Source organism: Octopus sinensis, linkage group LG8 (assembly GCF_006345805.1).
Source record: "Octopus sinensis linkage group LG8, ASM634580v1, whole genome shotgun sequence".
Classification (NCBI taxonomy): Eukaryota; Metazoa; Mollusca; class Cephalopoda; order Octopoda; family Octopodidae; genus Octopus; species Octopus sinensis.
The window spans coordinates 56,036,297-56,058,162 of NC_043004.1; the positions used below are offsets into that span (position 1 = coordinate 56,036,297).

The 21,866-nt window shown below is 40.4% G+C and overlaps 1 protein-coding gene across 1 annotated transcript; it reads left to right on the forward strand.

The window, feature by feature from the left end:
- The first annotated feature begins 17,535 nt into the window (after nt 1-17,535).
- Nucleotides 17,536-21,531, forward strand: LOC115214820 (keratin-associated protein 16-1-like). Its single transcript, XM_029783850.1, has 2 exons — nt 17,536-17,663; nt 19,587-21,531. The coding sequence occupies exons 1-2, from the start codon at nt 17,536-17,538 to the stop codon at nt 21,529-21,531; spliced, it is 2,073 nt and encodes a 690-aa protein (XP_029639710.1).
- Nucleotides 21,532-21,866: the final 335 nt, after the last annotated feature.

Consider the following 21,866-nt stretch of genomic DNA (forward strand, 5'->3'; position numbering starts at 1 on the left):
GAGCATGTCCCTTAGTGGCTGACGATATGTGCATCTGTGATCACGAGCAGAAGTACTGGGGGAGCATCATAGCCATGTGTTGAGAGGGATTCTTTGGGGTTTGAATAGTTCACTTCTGGAAACATGGGTGGTTCTTTCAACATCCTTAAACAACCCTTATTCAGGGACCGTTTGAGCGGGATGGGCTACTCAGCCTGAAGAAAATTCTAACTGGGCCCCACCTGCAAGGTCATGTGCTGTTTATCTTGATATGAGATCACCATGTCGCGCACATATGGTTGTGATGCATGTGCCTGGTGTACCTTTATCAGACGGGTAGTCATGATGGGTATATTGGGCTTCGTATATTTTACCCCAGTGTCACTTTGATGGCATGAACTGCTCTCTCACACAATGATAAACTTAGATAAACTTAGATATGTTTCGACCAGAGATTGGTCCAGGCCATGTCTAACTTAATAGCACCACCTGATAGGATTATTCGAATCCTGTTTAAGTCAAGTTTTGTTCAAGTAGTGAGTTCTTGTTGGGTGAGTTGTATCCAGTTTTGTTCAAGTAGTGAGTTCTTGTTGGGTGAGTTGTATCCAATTATGGGTGGCTTATCTGGTATTCTTTGAAGGAATCTATCCAGACTCTGTTTGAAGTTGATGGGATCCTTTTCCTCTTTGATCTCCCTCGGGACAATGTTAAATAGGGCAAGGCCTGTTGAGGAAAAGAAATTATGTTGCAGTGTACATGTATGTTGTGATCTTGAATTTGGCAGGGGACGTATAGCCCGTGGTCCAAGTCTTGGATGAACCTTGATGTTTAGGTCGTTTGGGCAAAGTTGGCGGTATATTTTCCACATCGTACAAATGATGTACCGCTCACGGCGACGCTGGAGGGAGTAAAGTTTCAAGGCTTTAAGGCGATCCCAATAATCGAGAGCAGCCATGCCTTCAATTTGTTTAGTGAGAGCCCTCTGGGGTGACTCAATTCTGGAGATGTTTTGTCTTGTGTGAGGAGACCACAGTGGGCAGCAGTATTCAAGGTGTGACCGTACAAAGGAGGAAAAAAGTGGTATGATGACACCTTGTTCTCTGGACCGGAAAGTTCTTAAGATCCAGGAACTCATCCTACGAGCTATATCAACCTTCTTGTTGATGTGTGCACTCCAACTGAGATCGTCATCAACAATTACACCCAGGTCTCTGATATTGTTAGAGGCTGTGAGCGGTTGCCCTGAAGGAAGAGAATATGGTTGTTTTAGTGAGGAATTTCTTCCAAAATGCATCAGCTCAAATTTACCCTCATTCAGTTGCATTTTGTTTCTGTCTGCCCATTGACTCACAGCATATAGATCAGACTGGAGTTGAGTTCGGTCTGCTTCTTCATTGACGATTTGCTGGAGCTTAGTGTCATCAGCGAATATTTTCACTTTGCAGTGATGTACGACACTGGAAAGGTCGTTTACGTAAATTATGAAGAGTAGCGGACCCAAAACAGTTCCCTGGGGAACACCGCTGGTGACTTTTGCTGGGTTTGAGTGGACTCCATCAACTACAACATGTTGTGTTCTATTCGCCAGGAAATACTGAATCCAGCGTAGAACTTTTCCACGGATTCCAAAATTTGCCAATTTTGAGAGTAGGATGTTATGGTCTACCCTGTCGAACGCTTTACTGAAGTCAAGATATATGACGTCAGAGTTCGAACCTGTTCCCAAGGCTTTGAGTACATCTTCAATGTGGTGTAAGAGCTGTGTTAGACAGTCCCTGCCACAGCGAAAGCCATGCTGATTTGAATTTAGGAGTTTGTGGGTCTCCAGGAAGTCAGCTATCCTTGATCTTAACACTCTTTCAAACACTTTAATGATGTGGGAGGTGAGTGAGATTGGGCGATAGTTGACTGCGAGGGATCTGTTTCCCTGTTTGAAAACCCGGATGACCGACTGGGATAGAAACTGTTTCGGTATATAACCTGCGTCTAACGAGTTTCTCCAGAGGTTGGTCAGAGGGACTGCAAGTTGATATCTACATTCCTTCAGGAGACTAGCGGGAAATCTATCAGGAGTAATGTTTGACCTCATTTATTGCTGCTACGATGTCGGTGGCAGTGAAGGTTATGTCTGCGATTTTGTGTTGGGAGTCAACTTCGTTCGTTTCCCTCACATCAATGTCAGTGGGAACACTGAAGACAGAGCAGTATTGTTTCTGCAGTATTTCTGCCATTTCTTTAGCATCGTGTTGGGGAATGCCGTTATCATCAATCAATGGCCCAATGGGTGAGACAGTGGTTCTATGCTTATTTGCATAAGAATAGAACACTTTTGGGTTCTGTTTGATGTTTTTGATTACCCATTGTTCCTCCACAGCTCTTTGATTTTCAATGGAGGTTTTCATGTTAGTCTGCAGATGAAGTTTTTCCAGCTCTAGTCTTTTCATTGTTGTTGAATGTGGATGTTGTGTGTGGGAATATTTTAATTGGTTGATTTTTTTGTTGAGTCTTTTGATGCGCCTGATGAGTGTTTTTTTTCTTTTTAGGGAGCCGGTTTCTGTTTGTGTTAGTAGATTTCTTGGGAGCGTGTTTAAAGCATGTATAGGTGACAATGGTTTCAAAGTGCTGCCACGCGGTCTCAATATGAGGGGAATTGAGAGTAAAAGACCAGTCGATGGAGGACAGATCCTTTCTGATTGTTCCCCAGTCCGCTTTGTGGAAGTTTATGTTGTCAAATGGGTGCCATGGAGTGGGATTGGCTGGTTTGGTTTTTATATGTCGGGAATTAAGATTGCAGAGTACCATGTCGTGGTCTGAGAGGAGAGTTTTTTCGACTAAAATGCTGTGAACGTAGCTAGAGTGATTGGTCAATACCAGATCCAAGATCGTTTTATTCTGTCTCGTTGGTTCAAGCACTAGCTGAGTCAGGAAATACTCATCCATCAGATTAAAGAGCAGTTCTGCTGCTGCCCTATCTGATGTAGAGCACTTGCCTAACTTCGGAGTATTTGTGGGCCAGTTCACATGAGGGAGGTTAAAATCACCCATCACTAGTATGTTTCCGGAGTGGTACTTCCGAAGGAAGGACTTGACTTTGCTAAGGCACTCTTCAAAGTACTTTAGAGGTGCTTGGGGAGGCCTGTAAAGACCAACAATGGTTATGTCCTTGGCTTTGTTGTATAGTGATACCGATTCACAGTAGCCATTGGAAAATGTGTCCTTGGCATCAAGTGAAAAGGAGTCATGGATAAAGATGGCTGCCCCTCCCTTATTTCGGTCTGTGCGATCCGCACGAACAATGGTGAAAACTTTTATTTTCACCTCTGCGTCCATATGGGTGTTGTTCAGGTGAGTTTCGGTAAGGATAAAGAAAGGGAAGCAATGTGCCATTTCGGCAAGCCAACTCTCTATATATGGGATCTTCCATTTTTGGGCAATAATTGATGGGTTGATGCCACGTACATTTAACAGGAATGTCGAGGTAAGGGAAGTTGGTAATGGGTGAGTGGTCCTTGTGATTTGCATAGATGGTTGGTGATGGCTCGCTGGATCTCCTGGCTTAGGTCGGCCTTCATATTTTCCAGGTATGTCAGTAAAAAAGAGTTACTTGTTTGGTTTGATAATAATAATAATAATAATAATATAATAATGATATTAATAATAATAATAATAATAATAATAATAATAATAATAATAATAATAATAATAATAATAATAATAATGATAATAATAATAACAACAACAACAACAACAACAACAACAACAACAACAATAATAATAATAATAATAATAATAATAATAATATTATTAAGGCAGATGTAGACCGCCTGTACCTACCTAGAAGCAGCGTGGGGAGAGGAATGATGCAATTAGAGCTGTGCTATAAGACCTCTACTGTAGGAATGAACAGGTACCTATCTAGTACAAAGGACTGGATGCTGCGACTTGTGTGCGAACACGAAAGCAGCAAAAAGCTGCATTCTATTGTCAAGGAAGCCTATAAGTTCGAAAGGGAACTAGATATTAACCTTGAATCAGATGAAGACCCGGAAACAAATGCTACCAAGCAAGCAAAGCGAATCAAGCAGACTGCAAAAAAGAACGGGCAGAATCAAATTGAGAGGCGGTGGAGCCAGAAGCCCCTGCATGGACAATATATTCTCCGAAGCCAAAATGCTGATGTAGACCAAGCAACAACCCATCAGTGGCTGAAGAGCTCTGGATTGAAAGCAGAGACTGAAGGCTTCATAATGGCAGCACAAGATCAAAGCTTGTTTACCAGAAATTACCAGGCTAACGTTCTCCGAAATGGTACTGACCCTAAATGCAGATTCTGCGACACATTTGACGAAACGATAGACCATCCCGTTTCGGGATGTCCTGTGCTGACACCAAACGAATACAAAAATCGCCACGATAGGGTAGGACAGTATATACACTGGAAGATATGTAAATACTACAAATTCGACACTACTGCTAACTGGTATGAACACCATCCTCAACCAGTTGTTGAAGGTAAGGATGTCACCATCCTCTGGGATTTTCCAGTCAACACTGACAGAACGATCAAGGCTAATCGACCAGACATAATTTTTAAAGACAGGGAAGAAAATACCTGCAGACTAATAGAGGTAAGCGTCCCCACTGATAAAAATATATCTGTAAAGGAATTTGACAAACATAGTAAATATAAGGACCTGGAAATCGAAATACAAAAGATGTGGAACCTTAAAACAAAAATGTTCCTGTTATTGTAGGTGCCCCAGGTATGATAAAAAAGGGATGTCAGAAACACCTAGACAATATCCCTGGAGAACTATGTCTCAAGGAAATCCAAAATATTGTGCTAACAAGTACTGCCCACATCCTTAGAAAAACCCTATCAATGTAAATGTTTGTGTTTGTATTACATCGAGATATTTCTCTACTTCCCCTCCCCAAGCTTTCAGCTATATTTCAACAACTCTTAACCTTCACTTGCCCTAGGGCGCTGGGTGTGCCCCGGCAAGTGATTGCATCAAAGATGCAGATTAAAAGTAAATGACAATAATAATAATATTAATAATAATAATAACAATAATAATAATAACATCGAAAAATACCTAAGGCACGAGAACCCAGGTTCAAAATTTCCCCAAGACACCTGATGAAGGCTGGAGGGTATATCAGCCGAAACGTTGTGTTAACAACAAACAAGATGAGGATAAATATCCTCAAATGTAAATAATGTAAATAAAGGAGTAGTACGGTTGTTGTGATGGTGGTGGTAGTTATCGTCCTTGTTATTGTTGTTTTTATTATTGGCATTATGACCCGTCCAACGCACGAATTGATTTCAAGAATCTCGCAAACCAAATGCAAATACGATATATATATATATATACATATATATATAATAAAATAGGGTAATAATAAATTATTATTAGCAGTGGCCTAGCCCCAAAAACGAATTAGTCATTAGACTATATATTATTCATAAAGAAATACAATAAGAAGCTTCCAAATAGGGAAGCGTTGTGCTAGAACACAAAAATTTGATCGTAAATTTTTTACCGGCATCCTCTCTGTCGCCGGGTATGATTTGCGTCTGCGCAGAGGTTTGAAAAGTTAGGATATACAAACCGTTAGATCTACATGTGGATCTAGCGGTCTGTGCATCAGGATTATTAAGGCTGTCCCACTGAAGAAACTTGCCTTGGCAAATATATTTTGTTTGTTTGCTGGAAATAGTTAGAAACCGTCGGTCTGGGAAATAGTTGAGATGGTAAATGTTTTTAATTTTCATTCCTTTCATGAATTCATCCCTTTTTGTGTTCTAGCACAACGCTTCCCTATTTGGAAGCCTTTTATTGTATTTCTATACATATATATACCTTCTTTCTTCTATCAAATTCACTCACAAGGCTTTTGTCGACTCGAGGCTATAGCACAAGATACTCGCCCAAAATTCCACGCAGTGGGATTGAATCTGGAACCACGTGGTTGGGAAGTAAGCTTCAGCCACACCTGCGCATATATATATATATATATATATACAGAAAGACACACACATATACACACACATATACAAACACAAACACACTCACACACACATATGTACATACGTATATGTATACAGATATATGCGTATATACACAGGCGTATATGGAAAATGCATTTATACAAAGTATACCTTGTAAGCGTGTACACACACACACACACACGCACACATACTCTTACAAACACACATGAGAACTACATATGCATACACACATACACACAAATGTACATCCACGTGCACTCACACACGCATAATCAAACATTGAAGGCCAGCGCGGACTGGAATGACAAAATTACATTCAACTGACAAAAACAATTTCTATTTCACTCCGGTGTCATTAATCTCACTCAATATATTGATATTTACATAAACACACACACAAACACACACACACACACACACACACACATGCCCCACTTTTCAGTGTTACCTAATGTGTGTTTTCCTTTTCTTGTATGTGTTTGTAAATGAGCCTGTATTATGTATGTGTGCATGCATGTATGTATGTATGTATGTATGTATGTATGTATGCATGCATGCATGCATGCATGCATGTATGTATGTATGTATGTATGTATGTATGTATGTATGTATGCATGCATGCATGCATGCATGCATGTATGTATGTATGTATGTATGTATGTATGTATGTATGTATGTATGCATGCATGCATGCATGCATGCATGCATGTATGTATGTATGTATGTATGTATGTATGTATGTATGTATTATATATGCATGTTTGCATGTATCTGTATGCGCGACAAAAGCTTTGCCGGTCACATTTCACTATCATCTTAGGTTTGGCGTATATATTTTTTCTCTGTGTGTACATATATGTATATTTTGTTATATTATGTCACGTCATGTATGTATTTATGTATGTATATATGTTTGCATGTATATGTATACACACATATATGTATATATATATATATATATATATATATATATATATATATATATATATATATATATGTATATACATATATATATGTGTATAAATATGTGTATACATATATATATATATATTATATATATATATATATACACATATATGTTCATATATATACACATGTTTATATATATATATATATATATATTATATATATATATATATATAAACACACACATTGATACAAACACACACACACGCACATACACACATACACATGTATCTGCATACGCGAAAGCTTATATACACATATATGCGTAAGTTTACATACATGGATGGACACGTGTGTGAATATATATATGTATGTGTATGTGTGTGTATGTGTATGTGTGTGTATGTGTATGTGTGTGTATGTGTGTGAATGTAAAAGAGTAGACCGAGTGAATACGCTGGTGCGCCAGGAAATCAATCATGTTAACATTTATATTGTGTCGGCATGGCCACTGACACGAACATTAATTAATTTTCGTGTTGTCACATTCATGTAACACCTCAGGGATTTTTGCCAATAATCTGCAAAATTCCCTTCGGAGTAGAAAATCTGCCCTCAATCTTTTACGCTATTCATCTATTCTGAGCAACCCATTTATACAGCTTATGAAATGGACTCTGAACGATTACGAATTAGTATTAAGTTTATCCCTCAGTTCAACACGGAATAGAAATATAATTTCTAACCGATGTCTCGTCTCCACTATTTTAATGCAAATATTACACGCGTTCACTTCGTAGCACATCACGTATACAATCTCTATCTATAGCTCTTTCCAACACTTTTAGATATATATCTTTATCATTTGCATGCACGCAAAAACGAATATGCATACACATGCTACAGACGCATACACGGAAGCTTTACCAACGTTCAGAAAAACACACATTGACTCTGATACATGTTAGATTAATTGGCAAGCGAGATGCTGTGTAAATATTTGATTACCACATGCAGAGTAAGATGTAAGTTGATAAGCAGTCAAGGCGGCGTGGTTCGGTTTCTATTTCCTCCGTTGCAACTTCTTGATGGTGCACTTGAGAAAGGTGTCAGCAGCATAATATTCATTCATTCCTTTATTATAAAATCTTTCATTGTTAGCCTATAAAGAAATCTCTGAGATGTTGTTAAATGGCTGTAGTTTGTCAGGTGTAGGAAATATGTTGGCAGAGGGTTGATTCCTTGGCGCCAACGTAGTGAGAAAGACAATAGGAAGAAGTGGATGGTTAGTCTGGGGCTTATGGGAGGGTAGTATGTTGTAGTTTTAACTGAAGTCTACTATGATCACCCAAGCTAATGACCCTAGACCCACCCATCAGTGCGGAGCCAAAGCTGGGAGAAGAATGAGATGAGAGTGTTTGAATGGAAGTGGCAAATAGCCAATGCACGGAATAGTGGATACTGTAGTGTCTTTAGAAAAAGCAGAGCAGTGGTTTTCAACCAGGGTTCCGCCAGTACAGTCCAGGGGTTCCGCAAGAATTTACAAAACTGCTAAAATCGGCAGTAATTTTTAATTCTCCTGTGCAGATATGTGTGCACAAGACTATTAAATTATTGGACAGGGGTTCCTCGAGCCAGGGGAATGTTTCCTTGGGGTTCCGCTCCAGCAAAAAGTTTGAAAAGCACTGAAGCAGAGAGAGGAGGTAATTTGTTTAGGCTAGCAGCTTGAGCATTTTGGTGAGTGACTCTCTGCCAATCAATCGTGTATCTATTCTTTGGATATGATCAAGGATGTCTTTATGCACTGCAGAAGTACCGTCTTACAAGTGGAAGTCTACTATGATCACCCAAGCTAATGACCCTAGTTATTCAAGGCAGGTCTGACTTAATCACCTTAATGGGTTCGTAGTCTTGAGGTTTGTGTGTGGGGAATGTTTCTATTTTCTTAGATCTTTTGTTGAGGCTAAAGCAATTAAATCGTAGAAATGTCATAACAGTCATTAAAATACACACACTCAAACAAAAACAAAAAAAAAGAGAAAATCGGTTGCAGTCAGTTTTGAGATAGTATCATATACAATAAAGTGTGAACAAATTTTCTTGTAGATCTACTAGCTACTTAGTGATACTAAAATCAATATTTTAATAGCTGTTGCCCGGCATTTTACCATCACTTACATTTGTACTCAAATCTGAAACAAGCATTTCGTTATAATTGTCCTTGTCTAGCTTCAGGTCATCTCAGGTCGACTAGACATAAAGTCATTTCGGGACTTATCATCAATATGCTCTGTTTTTTTTCATGATAGTGGCGTGCAATTTAAGAATGAGTTTTGCTGCTATTTGTATCATCAAAAATTATCTATTTAGTTATTTTAACCGAGCATTACAAAACGTTTGATATGTGTTCGTGATGTCACATATAATAAATATGTGTGTTACCCATAACAAACAAAAATATTCTTTACACCCCTTTTCTCTTCTAAAACTAATTTTTTTTCTTTTTTATATTATTTAGAGTAAAGACAGTATGTATGACCTTCTCAACAATTCAGAAGACCAGGAAGCTGTCATCATCTAGCTTGCTCAATCTGGAGGATGTGGAAGGCATGAGCGAAGAGGGGATTCCAGGGGTCGGAACTCCGGGGACAGGGACTGGGAGGAGTAGTTATTGAGTGCTTGTGACCACCACAAGGTCATTCCTTGCTGCATTCTGGTGGCTTTTGTGCCTCAGTGACCCCGAGAACCATGTCACTAGAGTGCAAGCACTTAGTAGGACCTCCTATATTGGACAAGTTAAAGGATAGGGTCCATACTAATATGTATCACTTCTTCCAAGAGGTAAAATGAGTTTGTATAGGGCCATCACCCCTACATAGTTGCAGAAGCATCGATAACTATTCAAAAACTAACAAGACTTGAGAGAGGCAGTTCTACCCCTAAGGAAACACACGAGGCCGTGCTGCAAAATCCGAAAGACAGAGCTGAAAAAAAACAAAACAAAACATAGCAAAACAAAAACAGAGATCGTACTGGAGGGAAGGAGAAAAATACAGCTCAGAGTTCAGAACAGCAGACAAAAGACGTCGATGACCTGGGCTTCATAAAGAACGAAGAACTTGATGTAAAATACCCTGAAACTTTCGCAGCATGTGTGTTATTCTGAGACAATTTTTCTATGCCTAATGAAACTAATAACGCAAGACTTTATGTTATTTATTTAAGAGTGTAGGATTTGGTTGTTTGGAGATTTGTTTACTATATGTAACAGATCAAGACAGCACGCAGAGGTTTCCTCATTAGCACTAAGTTATGCGTTTGTTCTATGTGTACTGTGTGTAAGCTGTGTATGTGCGTATATGTGTTGGACATCTCGGTATGCGTAAATCGGTGTCCAATATATATATACATATATTTATATATATACATACATACATATATTTATATATATATATATATATATATATATATATATATATATATATATATGTATATATATATATATATATATATGTATATATGTATGTATATATATATATATATATATATATATATATATATATATATATATATATATATGTATGTATATATGTATGTATGTATGTATATATATATATATATAATATATAATATATATATATATATATATATATATATGTATATATGTATGTATATATATATATATATATTATATATATATATATATATATATATAATATATATATATATATCAGCGTGTGATAATATCCGTGTCAAAACATCGAGTACTTGTTCATTATATGTGGTTTAGGTGTATTCAAGTTCTGGAATGTTAAGATTTATCGTCTAGAAAGCTCATTAGCAAATGTCTTTCACGCACGCTCAAACATATACTCATGTCAAAACACTTAAACAAACAGTATACAACGTAACTATATAATATAAATCATTGTACATTATGTCTTCAAAGTATGTCTAGTAACTCGCACACTCAAACATACACATACACACGCGCGCGCATAACGACACAAACACAGACACGCACAGAAGCAGAAACAAACAGAAAACACAAGTATAAAGTATATTACGTTAAGTATAGTACGTTAAGTGCTAAAAGTATGTCTGAGGCTGACATATAATTTATAGAAGCAATAATGTTAAAAGAAACTATAAAGAAAATATTATCACAACAGATGGCTTTTACTAGAAATATCTGGAGACTATCGGTCAGTGTGGTTCTGGTCTCCAGTTCAGTCGTTCTAACCTGTTGAATAGCTAATAAGTTTTATAATAGAATTCTTGTTTCGAATTTTTAGCAGTATCGTAAGATGGAGGTTTCATGAAGAAAAAAAGGAACAGGTAAAAATAAATATACATACATAGGCGCAGGAGTGGCTGCATGGTAAGTAGCTTGTTTACCAACCACATGGTTCTGGGTTCAGTCCCACTGCGTGGCACCTTGGGCAAGTTTCTTCTACTATAGCCTCGGGCCAACCAAAGCCTTGTGAATGGATTTGGTAGACGGAAACTGAAAGAAGCCCGTCGAATATATGTATGTATATATATATGTGTGTGTGTGTTTGTGTGTGTGTGTTTGTCCCCCTAGCATTGCTTGACAACCGATGCTGGTGTGTTTATGTCCCCGTTACTTAGCGGTTCGGCAAAAGAGACCGATAGGATAAGTACTGGGCTTACAAAAGAATAAGTCCCGGGGTCGAGTTGCTCGATTAAGGGCTGTGCCCTAACATGGCCGCAGTCAAATGACTGAAACAAGTAAAAGAGTAAAAGAGAAAAGAGAGAGTATACATGTGCACACACACACACACACACGCACGCACGCACACTAATGTTTGTTCAATAAAGCAGCTCCGTTAGAAAGGGGAAATTTCTTTGACCGCTTGGCTGGACAGGAAGCAGGTGGAGCCTCCTAGTCTGGCGGCTAGTTCTAAAGGAACTGCAGTTGCTGAGCAACTGATATTCTTTGACAACATCATGTGACAGGTCTTGACCAATAGCAGCCTGTCTTCCGATTGTCATCTTGGACTTCCTGTATCTCTCCAATCGACAATCCAAAGCCTGAAAGAGACGAACTAGTTAGTGTTAAGGGCCTGTGGGATTGTACGTCGCATGAAATTGAGTCAAACTGTTTTGAATTGTATATATGTATATATAGATGGCAGTGCGGGCGAAGATCGATGGACAATGGCGAAGGGAGATAATCACCATAGCGTTTTACCCTTGAAAACGAGTCTTTTCTCCTTCCATATTTTGAAGAGGTCTCAGGCCAGCAGTGTTTGGAGTCTAAAGATACGTCGTAAGAAACTCAGGGTAACCCCATAAACCGGCCTAACCCGCTACTCTCTGTTTGTCTCTCTCTCTCTCTCATTTTTACTTTCTCTCTATTCATCTTCTCTTTCCTCTGATCCTTTGGTCTAGTCTTCCACTACCCTCCTATTTCTTTGTCTCGCTCTGCACTCACAGGTCATTCTTCGACACCCATCCCTTCTCCTCTCTGATTCCTTCTTTCTCTTCTCTCTCTTTGTTGCGTTTTGTCCCCCTTTTCTCTCTCTCTCTTCTCTGTCACGTGACTGTTGGCCGAAATCTGCCTTTCAGCTCCTGACCCTCGTCGTGTTAACATCGTTGTTCTTCGTCCGCCGCTATAAAGGCTTTTTCCAATGCGCCAGAGAAAAAATTTGTTTGCTTGTTATCAGTCGTAAGACACTTGTTGTTCTCACCGTTAATGCTTCTGTATTTCATGTTTCTGTATTCCATTATTGTTTTTTGTTTTTTCTATATCTGTCCCTTTTGCTGTCCTGGTGTTCGTATGCATTCGATCCTTCTTCCAGGAAATCTACGCTTCCAGCTTAGTTTTTCTTGGAGGGCTGGCCGTGATCTAGTAATCTCAAGATTAATCAGCCGAAATTACTACGATGATCCGGTTCTTGACTGAAGACTGAGGGGTTCGAATGTCCTGTCCATGTTTATTGTATCGTCTTCTATGAGTTATACGTTCTTGTCCATGTTGTATTTTTCTACATACCTTAATATATATATATATATATATATACATGTACGCGCGCGTGTTTATATATATAAATGTGTACATAGGAGCAGGCGTTGACGCTTGGACAAATGTCTTCTGCTTTTGGCTTCGGGCCAACCAAGACCTTGTGAGTGGGTTTGGTAGAGGCTAACTGAAAGAAGCCCGTCGTATATATGTATAAGTGTGTGTGTGTGTGTGTATGTGTGTGTGCGTGTGTTTCATTGTGTCTGTGTTTGTCCCTCACCACCGCTTGACAACCGGTGTAAGTGTGTTTATGCCCCTGTAACTTGGCGGCGGCTTAGCACAAGTGACCGATAGAATAAGTACCAGGTTTTAGACAATAAGTACTACCGTCGATACATTCGACTGAAAATTCTTCAGGGCTGTGCACCAGCATGGCCGCAGTCTAATGGCTGAAACAAATAAAAGATGAAAGATAAAAAATAAAACTTACATGTATATACAGGCATAGGCATGGCTATGTGGTAAGAAGCTTGCTTCCCAACCATATTGTTCTGGTTTCAGTCCCACTGCATGACACCTTGGGAAATTGTGTTTTACTATAACCTCGGGCCAACCAAAGTCAAGTGAGTGGATTTGGTAAACTGAAACTGAAAGAAGCCCGCGGTATATATATATGAAATTAATAATAAAAAAATGGAGAAAACACAGGGAAAAAACAACAACGCGAGGGCATGGTACATGCAAAGTATTTATAAGACGCTCAGGGAAGGAAAGAAAGGGTTTTTACATTTCGAGCAGAGCTCTTCATGAGAAACAGGAGACAGAAAAAACCTCAAGAGAAAAGAAAAAGGGAGGAAAAAATCGCCAACAATCCACATATGTCTTTGTGTCTATGTCTGTCCCCGCCGCCATCACTTGACAACCGTAGCTGGTGTGTTTACGTCCCTGTTACATACAGGCTTGTCAAAAGGAATAAGCTTACAATAAATAAGACCTTGGATCGATTTCTTCGACTAAAATGCCTTTTAAGGTGATGCTTCAGCATGGCTGCAATCAAATTACTGAAACAAGTAAAAGAATAAAAGAATATATATATATCAAATAAAATCAAAAGCAGAAAACAAACGTTGTCGCGGTACACGTGTTTCAAGTTTTATAAACGACCTGTTCTTACATCAGTGTATAATAGATATAAAAGATGGTTTAAAGCTCTCTTCAGGCGCATGCATTGTTATTCCAAAGAGTTACAACACACTATAAAAAATATGAAAAGTACATGTAGTATTACCCATGATAATAGGTATATCTCCCTGAGAAAGTGCATTTGTAAAATTTAGTAACTAAATAGGCGTATAGGGGATCATTGGATTTCGAAAATCTGGCCATACTGTATCACCAGTCAACATAGAGTGAATGTTAAATAGATTTGAATGGTTCATTCTTCTTGTAAGGAAATAGAAACAAAGAGAAGGAAAAGGAAAAGGGAAGAAAAAATAGGGAGAACATGGAGAGGAAAAATAGATAGAAAGAATAAAGAGAAAATATAGAGGGGAATATATATATATATATATATATATATATATATATATATATATATATATAATATATATATATATATTCATTCACACACCATTTAAGCAAAGCGATTTTGGATATATTCATGCAGCTCATGTATGTATATACATTTATATACAGATACATAAGTTTGCAATTTTGCAAATATATTCGTCAATACAAGTATAATGTATATGTGTAATTAATGCCATTAAATTCAAAAAAAAAAAAAAGAAAATCTTATACCCCGCCAATTTATTAGTACTTTCAAGAAGTTCAGTCGTAGAATCACAATTTCATATATATATATATATATATATATATATATATATATATATATATATATATATATATATATATATATATATATATATATATATATATATCAGCTTTGTTAATTTTTGCAAGTGTAACCCTATACCTATACCACCTCCGTAGAAAGCAGAAAGAAATGATTATAAATATGAATAAGAATTTTAATCTTCCCCTTATTTACTCTTTTACTCTTTTACTTGTTTCAGTTATTTGACTGCGGCCATACTGGAGCACCGCCTTTAATCGAGCAAAATCGACCCCGGGACTTATTCTATTGTAAACCTAGTACTTATTCTATCGGTCTCTTTTTGCCGAACCGCTAAGTAACGGGGACATAAACACACCAGCATCGGTTGTCAAGCAATGCTAGGGGGACAAACACAGACACACAAACACACACACACATACATATATATATATATATACATATATACGACGGACTTCTTTCAGTTTCCGTCTACCAAATCCACTCACAAGGCTTTGGTCGGACCGAGGCTATTGTAGAAGACACTTGCCCAAGGTGCCATGCAGTGGGACTGAACCCGGAACCATGTGGTTGGTAAAAAAATTTATCAGTTAAAATGCGTTTGATGAAGCAGTAGTAACTTACACATGGCTAAAATTAGTTTTATAAAGAAACTTCCAAAACCCGGTTATGTGTGGTTATAATTCTATTAATAATAAGCTAAAACAAAATATTACAGTTGGTTGCCGGTGGGAAAATTGAAGAAACATTATCTCAACCATACTTTGATTTTCCAAAATGAAGAGATTTTCCCCATTTATACATGAAATTTGAAGGACAATGGTATCAACAACTTGGAAATCTACTGGAAAACTGTGGGTTGTACAATATACAATAAATAGCATTTAACCACCGTTCCAGGGCACATTGAAATCATAGGATGCTATTTTGGCTGATAAACCTATTGGGTCTTTATATGTCCAACGAAGTAGCAGTAAGCAAATTGACAACGGCTAGTATCAACTGAAAGCACTCCGTCGGTTACGACGACGAGGGTTCCGGTTGATCCGATCAACGGAACAGCCTGCTCGTGAAATTAACGTGTAAGTGGCTGAGCACTCCACATACACGTGCACCCTTAACGTAGTTCTCGGGGATATTCAGCGTGACACAGAGAGTGACAAGGCCGGCCCTTTGAAATACAGGTACAACAGAAACAGGAAGTAAGAGTGAGAGAAAGTTGTGGTGAAAGAGTACAGCAGGGATCACCACCATCCCTGCCGGAGCCTCGTGGAGCTTTAGGTGTTTTCGCTCAATAAACACTCACAACGCCCGGTCTGGTAGTCGAAACCGCGATCCTGCGGCCGCGAGTCCGCTGCCCTAACCACTGGGCCATTGCGCCTCCACGGTTATGCAAATTGACAACGGCTAGTATCAACTATTCAGTCAGTGAACCACTTGCTGTTGTCTGTTGCGCAGATGAGACATTTCAGCTAGAGAATGATTATTGGGACTACCACCCAGGCCAGACATTCATGCCTCATCGCTCGATCGGAATCATCGGGCGTAGAAGAGTTACCTTAGTTCGGGCAAATCAACTGACCTGATAGATTGAGTCTAAACATTCTACATCGTATTGACGGGAAATGAATTATCTTAGATAATCTCACGAACTCAGCTAGGAATTTAATAAACTGTTTAAATGTTTTCCCCTAAATTCAAGCACTGAAATGTGTTTCCTTTCGCACATCCTTTCCTGATCCTTGGACATTCAATTTCGAATGCAAGGCTGACCGTCGTGGTATATAGCACGTCCTAGATATTTCTAAAACCGACAAGATCCAATACAGCCAATGTTTTCAGAGAGCGAACGAGCGAGCGAGCTAGAGAGAGAGAGAGAAGGAAAAGGGGAGAGAGAGAAAGAGAGAGGGATAAAGTGGGAGAGAGAGAGAGATAATAGATAGAGAAAGAGGAAGTGTGAGAGAAGAAGAATCGACTCAGAATTGGGTAATTTATCGTTTGCAAATGGGCAAAAAGCAAAACCGATCTGAACGAGATTTGAATTCAGAGTTCAGAGAGCAGGTTCGAATACCAAAGTTAGATGATTGCGATAACTTACCTTTCGTAAATCATAATTGCATGAAAGAAAAAATCGATGACCGCAAGCTGCATATTTAACCTAAAAGCCTCTATCTTACCGGATGTTTATATTTTCTCTCATGTTCGCCACTCAATATGTTCCTATGTGATGAGATATTTACTGTAGTCTCCGCCTTTCTCCCATTTTCTATAATAATTTATTATAATGCGTTTCTCCAATTCTGTAATGATCCTATCAATCTACTGGGTAATATAATACGCAGAAATGGCTATCTATTGTATATACATAGTAAACTAGTGAGATAGTGAAATGCTTTTATGTCTAACGTAACTAGGACATGACGTTTACAATTTTCGTATTTAAAACATGAATTCGTAAAATGCATTAGTTATCTGAAGTTTATTCCTTTATTTACATATTTGTTCTTTGTTGTTGATGAGGGAAATTTTCGAACTCGTATTTGTTTTTGTATTGTAATAATACTAATTCCTGAAAAGGTGTAATACATGTTATATTTTATGCAATGACATTTTGTTATAACCTCTTTTCGTATTCCACAGCCAGAGTTTGGTGGAATAGTTGTGGTTGGATATCCGTTTACTTTTGATCATAATTCTCTGGGCTGAAGTTCTATAGATAAGAGAAGTATATATAAAAAAAGAACGATTCTAAAAATAATTACCAGAGCATAGATATAACAATAAAAATAGATGACAAATTTCAGGATTTATTCCAGAGTGACAGTAACAAACATAGATGCACACAGCCATAAAAATATATTTAATTCAAAGATTTATCGAGTCTGTGATCTGAAGAAGAACATGAAGAATGTAAGGCGGTGAGCTGCCAGAAACGTTAGCACGCCGGGCGAAATGCGTAGCCGTATTTCGCCTGCAGTTACCTTCTGAGTTCAAATTCTGCCAAGATCGACTTTGACTTTTATCCTTTCGTGGTCGATTAAATAAGTACCAGTTACGCACTGGGGTCAATATAATCGACTTAATCCGTTTGTCTGTCCTTGTGTGTCCTCTCTGTGTTTAGCTTTTGTGAGTAGTAAAGAAATAGGTATTTCGTCTGTCTTTATGTTCTGAGTTCATATTCCGCCGAGGTCGACATTGCCTTTCATCCTTTCAGGGTCGATAAATTAAGTACCAGTTAACTTACAGTTAACTGGATCGATCTAACCAACTGTCCCTCTCACCCAAAATTTCGGGCCTTGTGCCTAGAGTAGAAAAGGAAAAGGAATTTTCAAATGTAATAATAATAATAATAAGAAGAAGGAGGAGGAGGAGAAAAAAATTATAATAAGAAAAGATGTGCAATATAGTTGATGTTGCGTGCCCCTTTTACCCACGAATAACCAAGAAGGAAGGCTAAAAAATATATATATAAAATCCTCTTAAGTACGAAATAGCCCGGCTATGGAAAAAAATGAAGGTGAAGATAGTGCCAGTTAATGTTGGGTCGTTGGGGACAGTATCAGATGGCATCAAGAGGAATATATAGGAAATCGGAATAGAGTGTCCAGTAGAACTGTTTCAAAAGTTTTGCCTCCTTGTCACGGCCAGAGTAATGAAGAAAGTATTAGATAGTTGAACAGATCAGACAGCATGGTACTGTAGGCTTCAGGCATCAAACCCGCTACGCATTCAAGTCTCCAGGAGACGTTACAACACCATAAGCGTAGGAGTGGCTGTGTGGTAAGCCGGCCCCTTGAAATACAGGTACAACAGAAACAGGAAGTAAGAGTGAGAGAAAGTTGTGGTGAAAGAGTACAGTAGGGATCACCACCATCCCCTGCCGGAGCCTCGTAGAGCTTTTAGGTGTTTTCGCTCAATAAACACTCACAACGCCCGGTCTGGGAATCGAAACCGCGATCCTATGACCGCGAGTCCGCTGCTCTAACCACTGGGCCATTGCGCCTCCTAACGGTTGGCAATACCAACTGAATAACACTAAATTAAAAATGAGTTGTTTTTACTGAAGTAGGACGTCGGCAGGGAACGATGAGCTTGAAACAAAAAGAATACACAATCAAAACGATAAGGAGTGCCTAGAAGGAGGAGGCTACCTATAAGGAGCTGCCTGCAGTTACCTACTAATAATTTTCCATTTTAACCTGTGCATGCAGGTTAAGCAGTTTATTTTCGAACGCCACCGCTTTGGTTCTATAACCGTCTCCCGAAGTTTGGACCATTTTATTCGTATATTTTACAATATTAGATATTACATAAGGTATCAAATCTGCAAACCTATGGCACACCATTGCATTTCCATGGGCCACTACTACTGCCATCATAATCACCACTACCTTTCTATCAACGTTTTGTTTTCAATATAATATTGATGACCCCCTTTCTACAAGAATTCACCGAGAGCAGCAACTTAATTTGCAGCTTGGCACATGTTCTCACTTAGGTGTTACAAACCCTTGGATTTTTTTAAATTTCTACCTATATTCTTTCACTACCCTTCGCGAACACTGATTCACATACCCACACTTCGTAGCACATTTGTTCAAGCATGCATACATATGTATTGATCGCTGCATATGCATACTCACGCTGGCTCAGCGTATACACCAATTCTCCTGACACTGCTTGCTATTTCTTTTGGTTAATCTGCGATGATTCCACTTACATTCCTCTCCAGCTACCTACCTACCTACCTACCAATCTATACACCAATCAACAAGTTACCTATCTACCGACCTACCGACTAACCTACCGATCTGCCATACTACCGTCCTGCCCTCTTGCAGTCCTGTCGTCCTGCCGTCCTGTCATCCTGCCGTCCTGTCGTCCTGCCGTCCTGTCGTCCTGCCGTCCTGTCGTCCTGCCGTCCTGTCGTCCTGCCGTCCTGTCGTCCTACCGTCCTATCGTCCTACTGTTCTGCAGTCATGTCGTGCTGTCGTCTTGCCGTCCTGTCGTTCTGCCGTCCTGTTGTCCTTGCTGTCCTGTCTTCCTGCCGTCTTGTCGTTCTGCCCTCCTCTCGTCCTTGCTGTCCTTTCGTCCTTGCTGTCCTCTCGTCCTTGCTGTCCTGTCGTCCTGCCGTCCTGTCGTCCTACCGTCCTGTCGTCCTGCCGTCCTGTCGTTCTGCCGTCCTCTCGTCCTTGCTGTTCTGTCTTCCTGCCGTCCTGTCGTCCTACCGTCCTGTCGTCCTGCCGTCCTGTCGTTCTGCCGTCCTCTCGTCCTTGCTGTCCTGTCTTCCTGCCGTCCTGTCGTCCTACCATCCTTGCTGTTCTGTCTTCCTGCCGTCCTGTCGTCCTGCCGTCCTGTCGTCCTGCCGTCCTGTCGTTCTGCCGTCCTCTCGTCCTTGCTGTCCTGTCTTCCTGCCGTCCTGTCGTCCTACCGTCCTATCGTCCTTGCTGTTCTGTCTTCCTGCCGTCCTGTCGTCCTACCGTCCTATCGTCCTACCGTCCTGTCGTCCTGCCGTCTTGTCGTCCTGCCATCCTGTCGTTCTTCCGTCCTGTCGTCCTTGTTGTCCTGTCTTCCTGCCGTCCTGTCGTTCTGCCGTCCTGTCGTCCTTGCTGTCCTGTCTTCCTGCCGTCTTGTCATCCTACCGTCCTATCGTCCTACTGTTCTGCAGTCATGTCGTGCTGTCGTCCTGCCGTCCTGTCGTCCTGCCATCCTGTCGTCCTGCCGTCCTGTCGTCCTTGCTGTCCTGTATTCCTGCCGTCTTGTCGTCCTACCGTCCTATCGTCCTACTGTTCTGCAGTCATGTCGTGCTGTCGTCCTGCCGTCCTGTCGTCCTGCCATCCTGTCGTTCTGCCGTCCTCTCGTCCTTGCTGTCCTGTCTTCCTGCCGTCCTGTCGTCCTACCGTCCTATCGTCCTTGCTGTTCTGTCTTCCTGCCGTCCTGTCGTCCTACCGTCCTATCGTCCTTGCTGTCTGTCTTCCTGCCCCGCCTTTCGTACGTCCGTCCTATCGTCCTACCGTCCTGTCGTCCTGCCGTCTTGTCGTCCTGCCATCCTGTCGTTCTTCCGTCCTCTCGTCCTTGCTGTCCTGTCTTCCTGCCGTCCTGTCGTACTGCCGTCCTGTCGTTCTTGCTGTCCTGTCTTCCTGCCGTCTTGTCGTTCTGCCCTCCTCTCGTCCTTGCTGTCCTTTCGTCCTGCCGTCCTGTCGTCCTGCCGTCCTGTCGTTCTTCCGTCCTCTCGTCCTTGCTCTCCTGTCTTCCTGCCGTCTTGTCGTCCTACCGTCCTATCGCCCTTCTGTTCTGCAGTCATGTCGTGCTGTCGTCCTACCGTCCTGTCGTCATGTAGTGCTGTCGTTCTGCCGTCCTCTCGTCCTTGCTGTCCTGTCTTCCTGCCGTCTTGTCGTCCTACCGTCCTATCGTCCTACTGTTCTACATTCATGTCGTGCTGTCGTCCTGCCGCCCTGTCGTCCTGCCATCCTGTCGTCTTGCCGTCCTGTCGCCCTGCCGTCCTGTCGTCCTATCGTCCTACTGTTCTGCAGTCATGTCGTGCTGTCGTCCTGCCGTCCTGCTGTCCTGTCATTCTGCTGTCCTGATGTCCTCTCGTCGTGCCGTCCTATGGTCGTGCCGTCCTGTGGTCGTGCCGTCCTGTGGTCGTGCCGTCCTGTCACCCTGTCGTCGTGCCGTCCTGTCGTTCTGCCATCCTATCGTCCTCCTGCTCTGCCGTCATGTTGTCCTGTTGTCCTGTCGTCCTACCGTCCTACCGTCCTACCGTCCTACCGTCCTACCGACTGATCTACTTACAAACCTACCTACTTACTTTCTTTATATATCAATACCATCATACATGGAAAAGAAAAAAAATGAATAGTTTCTTTACATAATTTCTCTCTTGATAAAGAGCCTGTGCTTAAAACGTTGATCGCGTTTTCCTTTTCCTTATGTTTGTTTGTTCAGATCTTTATAGCATTGCACGGAACACAAACCGGATTGCATTTAGTGTGTCTGGATATTTTTGTTATACTTGTTGTAGAATAAAGGTAGGAAACAACAGCAGCAACATCCAACGTTTACTTTTCTTCAACCCTCCCCTTTTTGTCGTCATAATCACCATCATCATCATCGCTCTC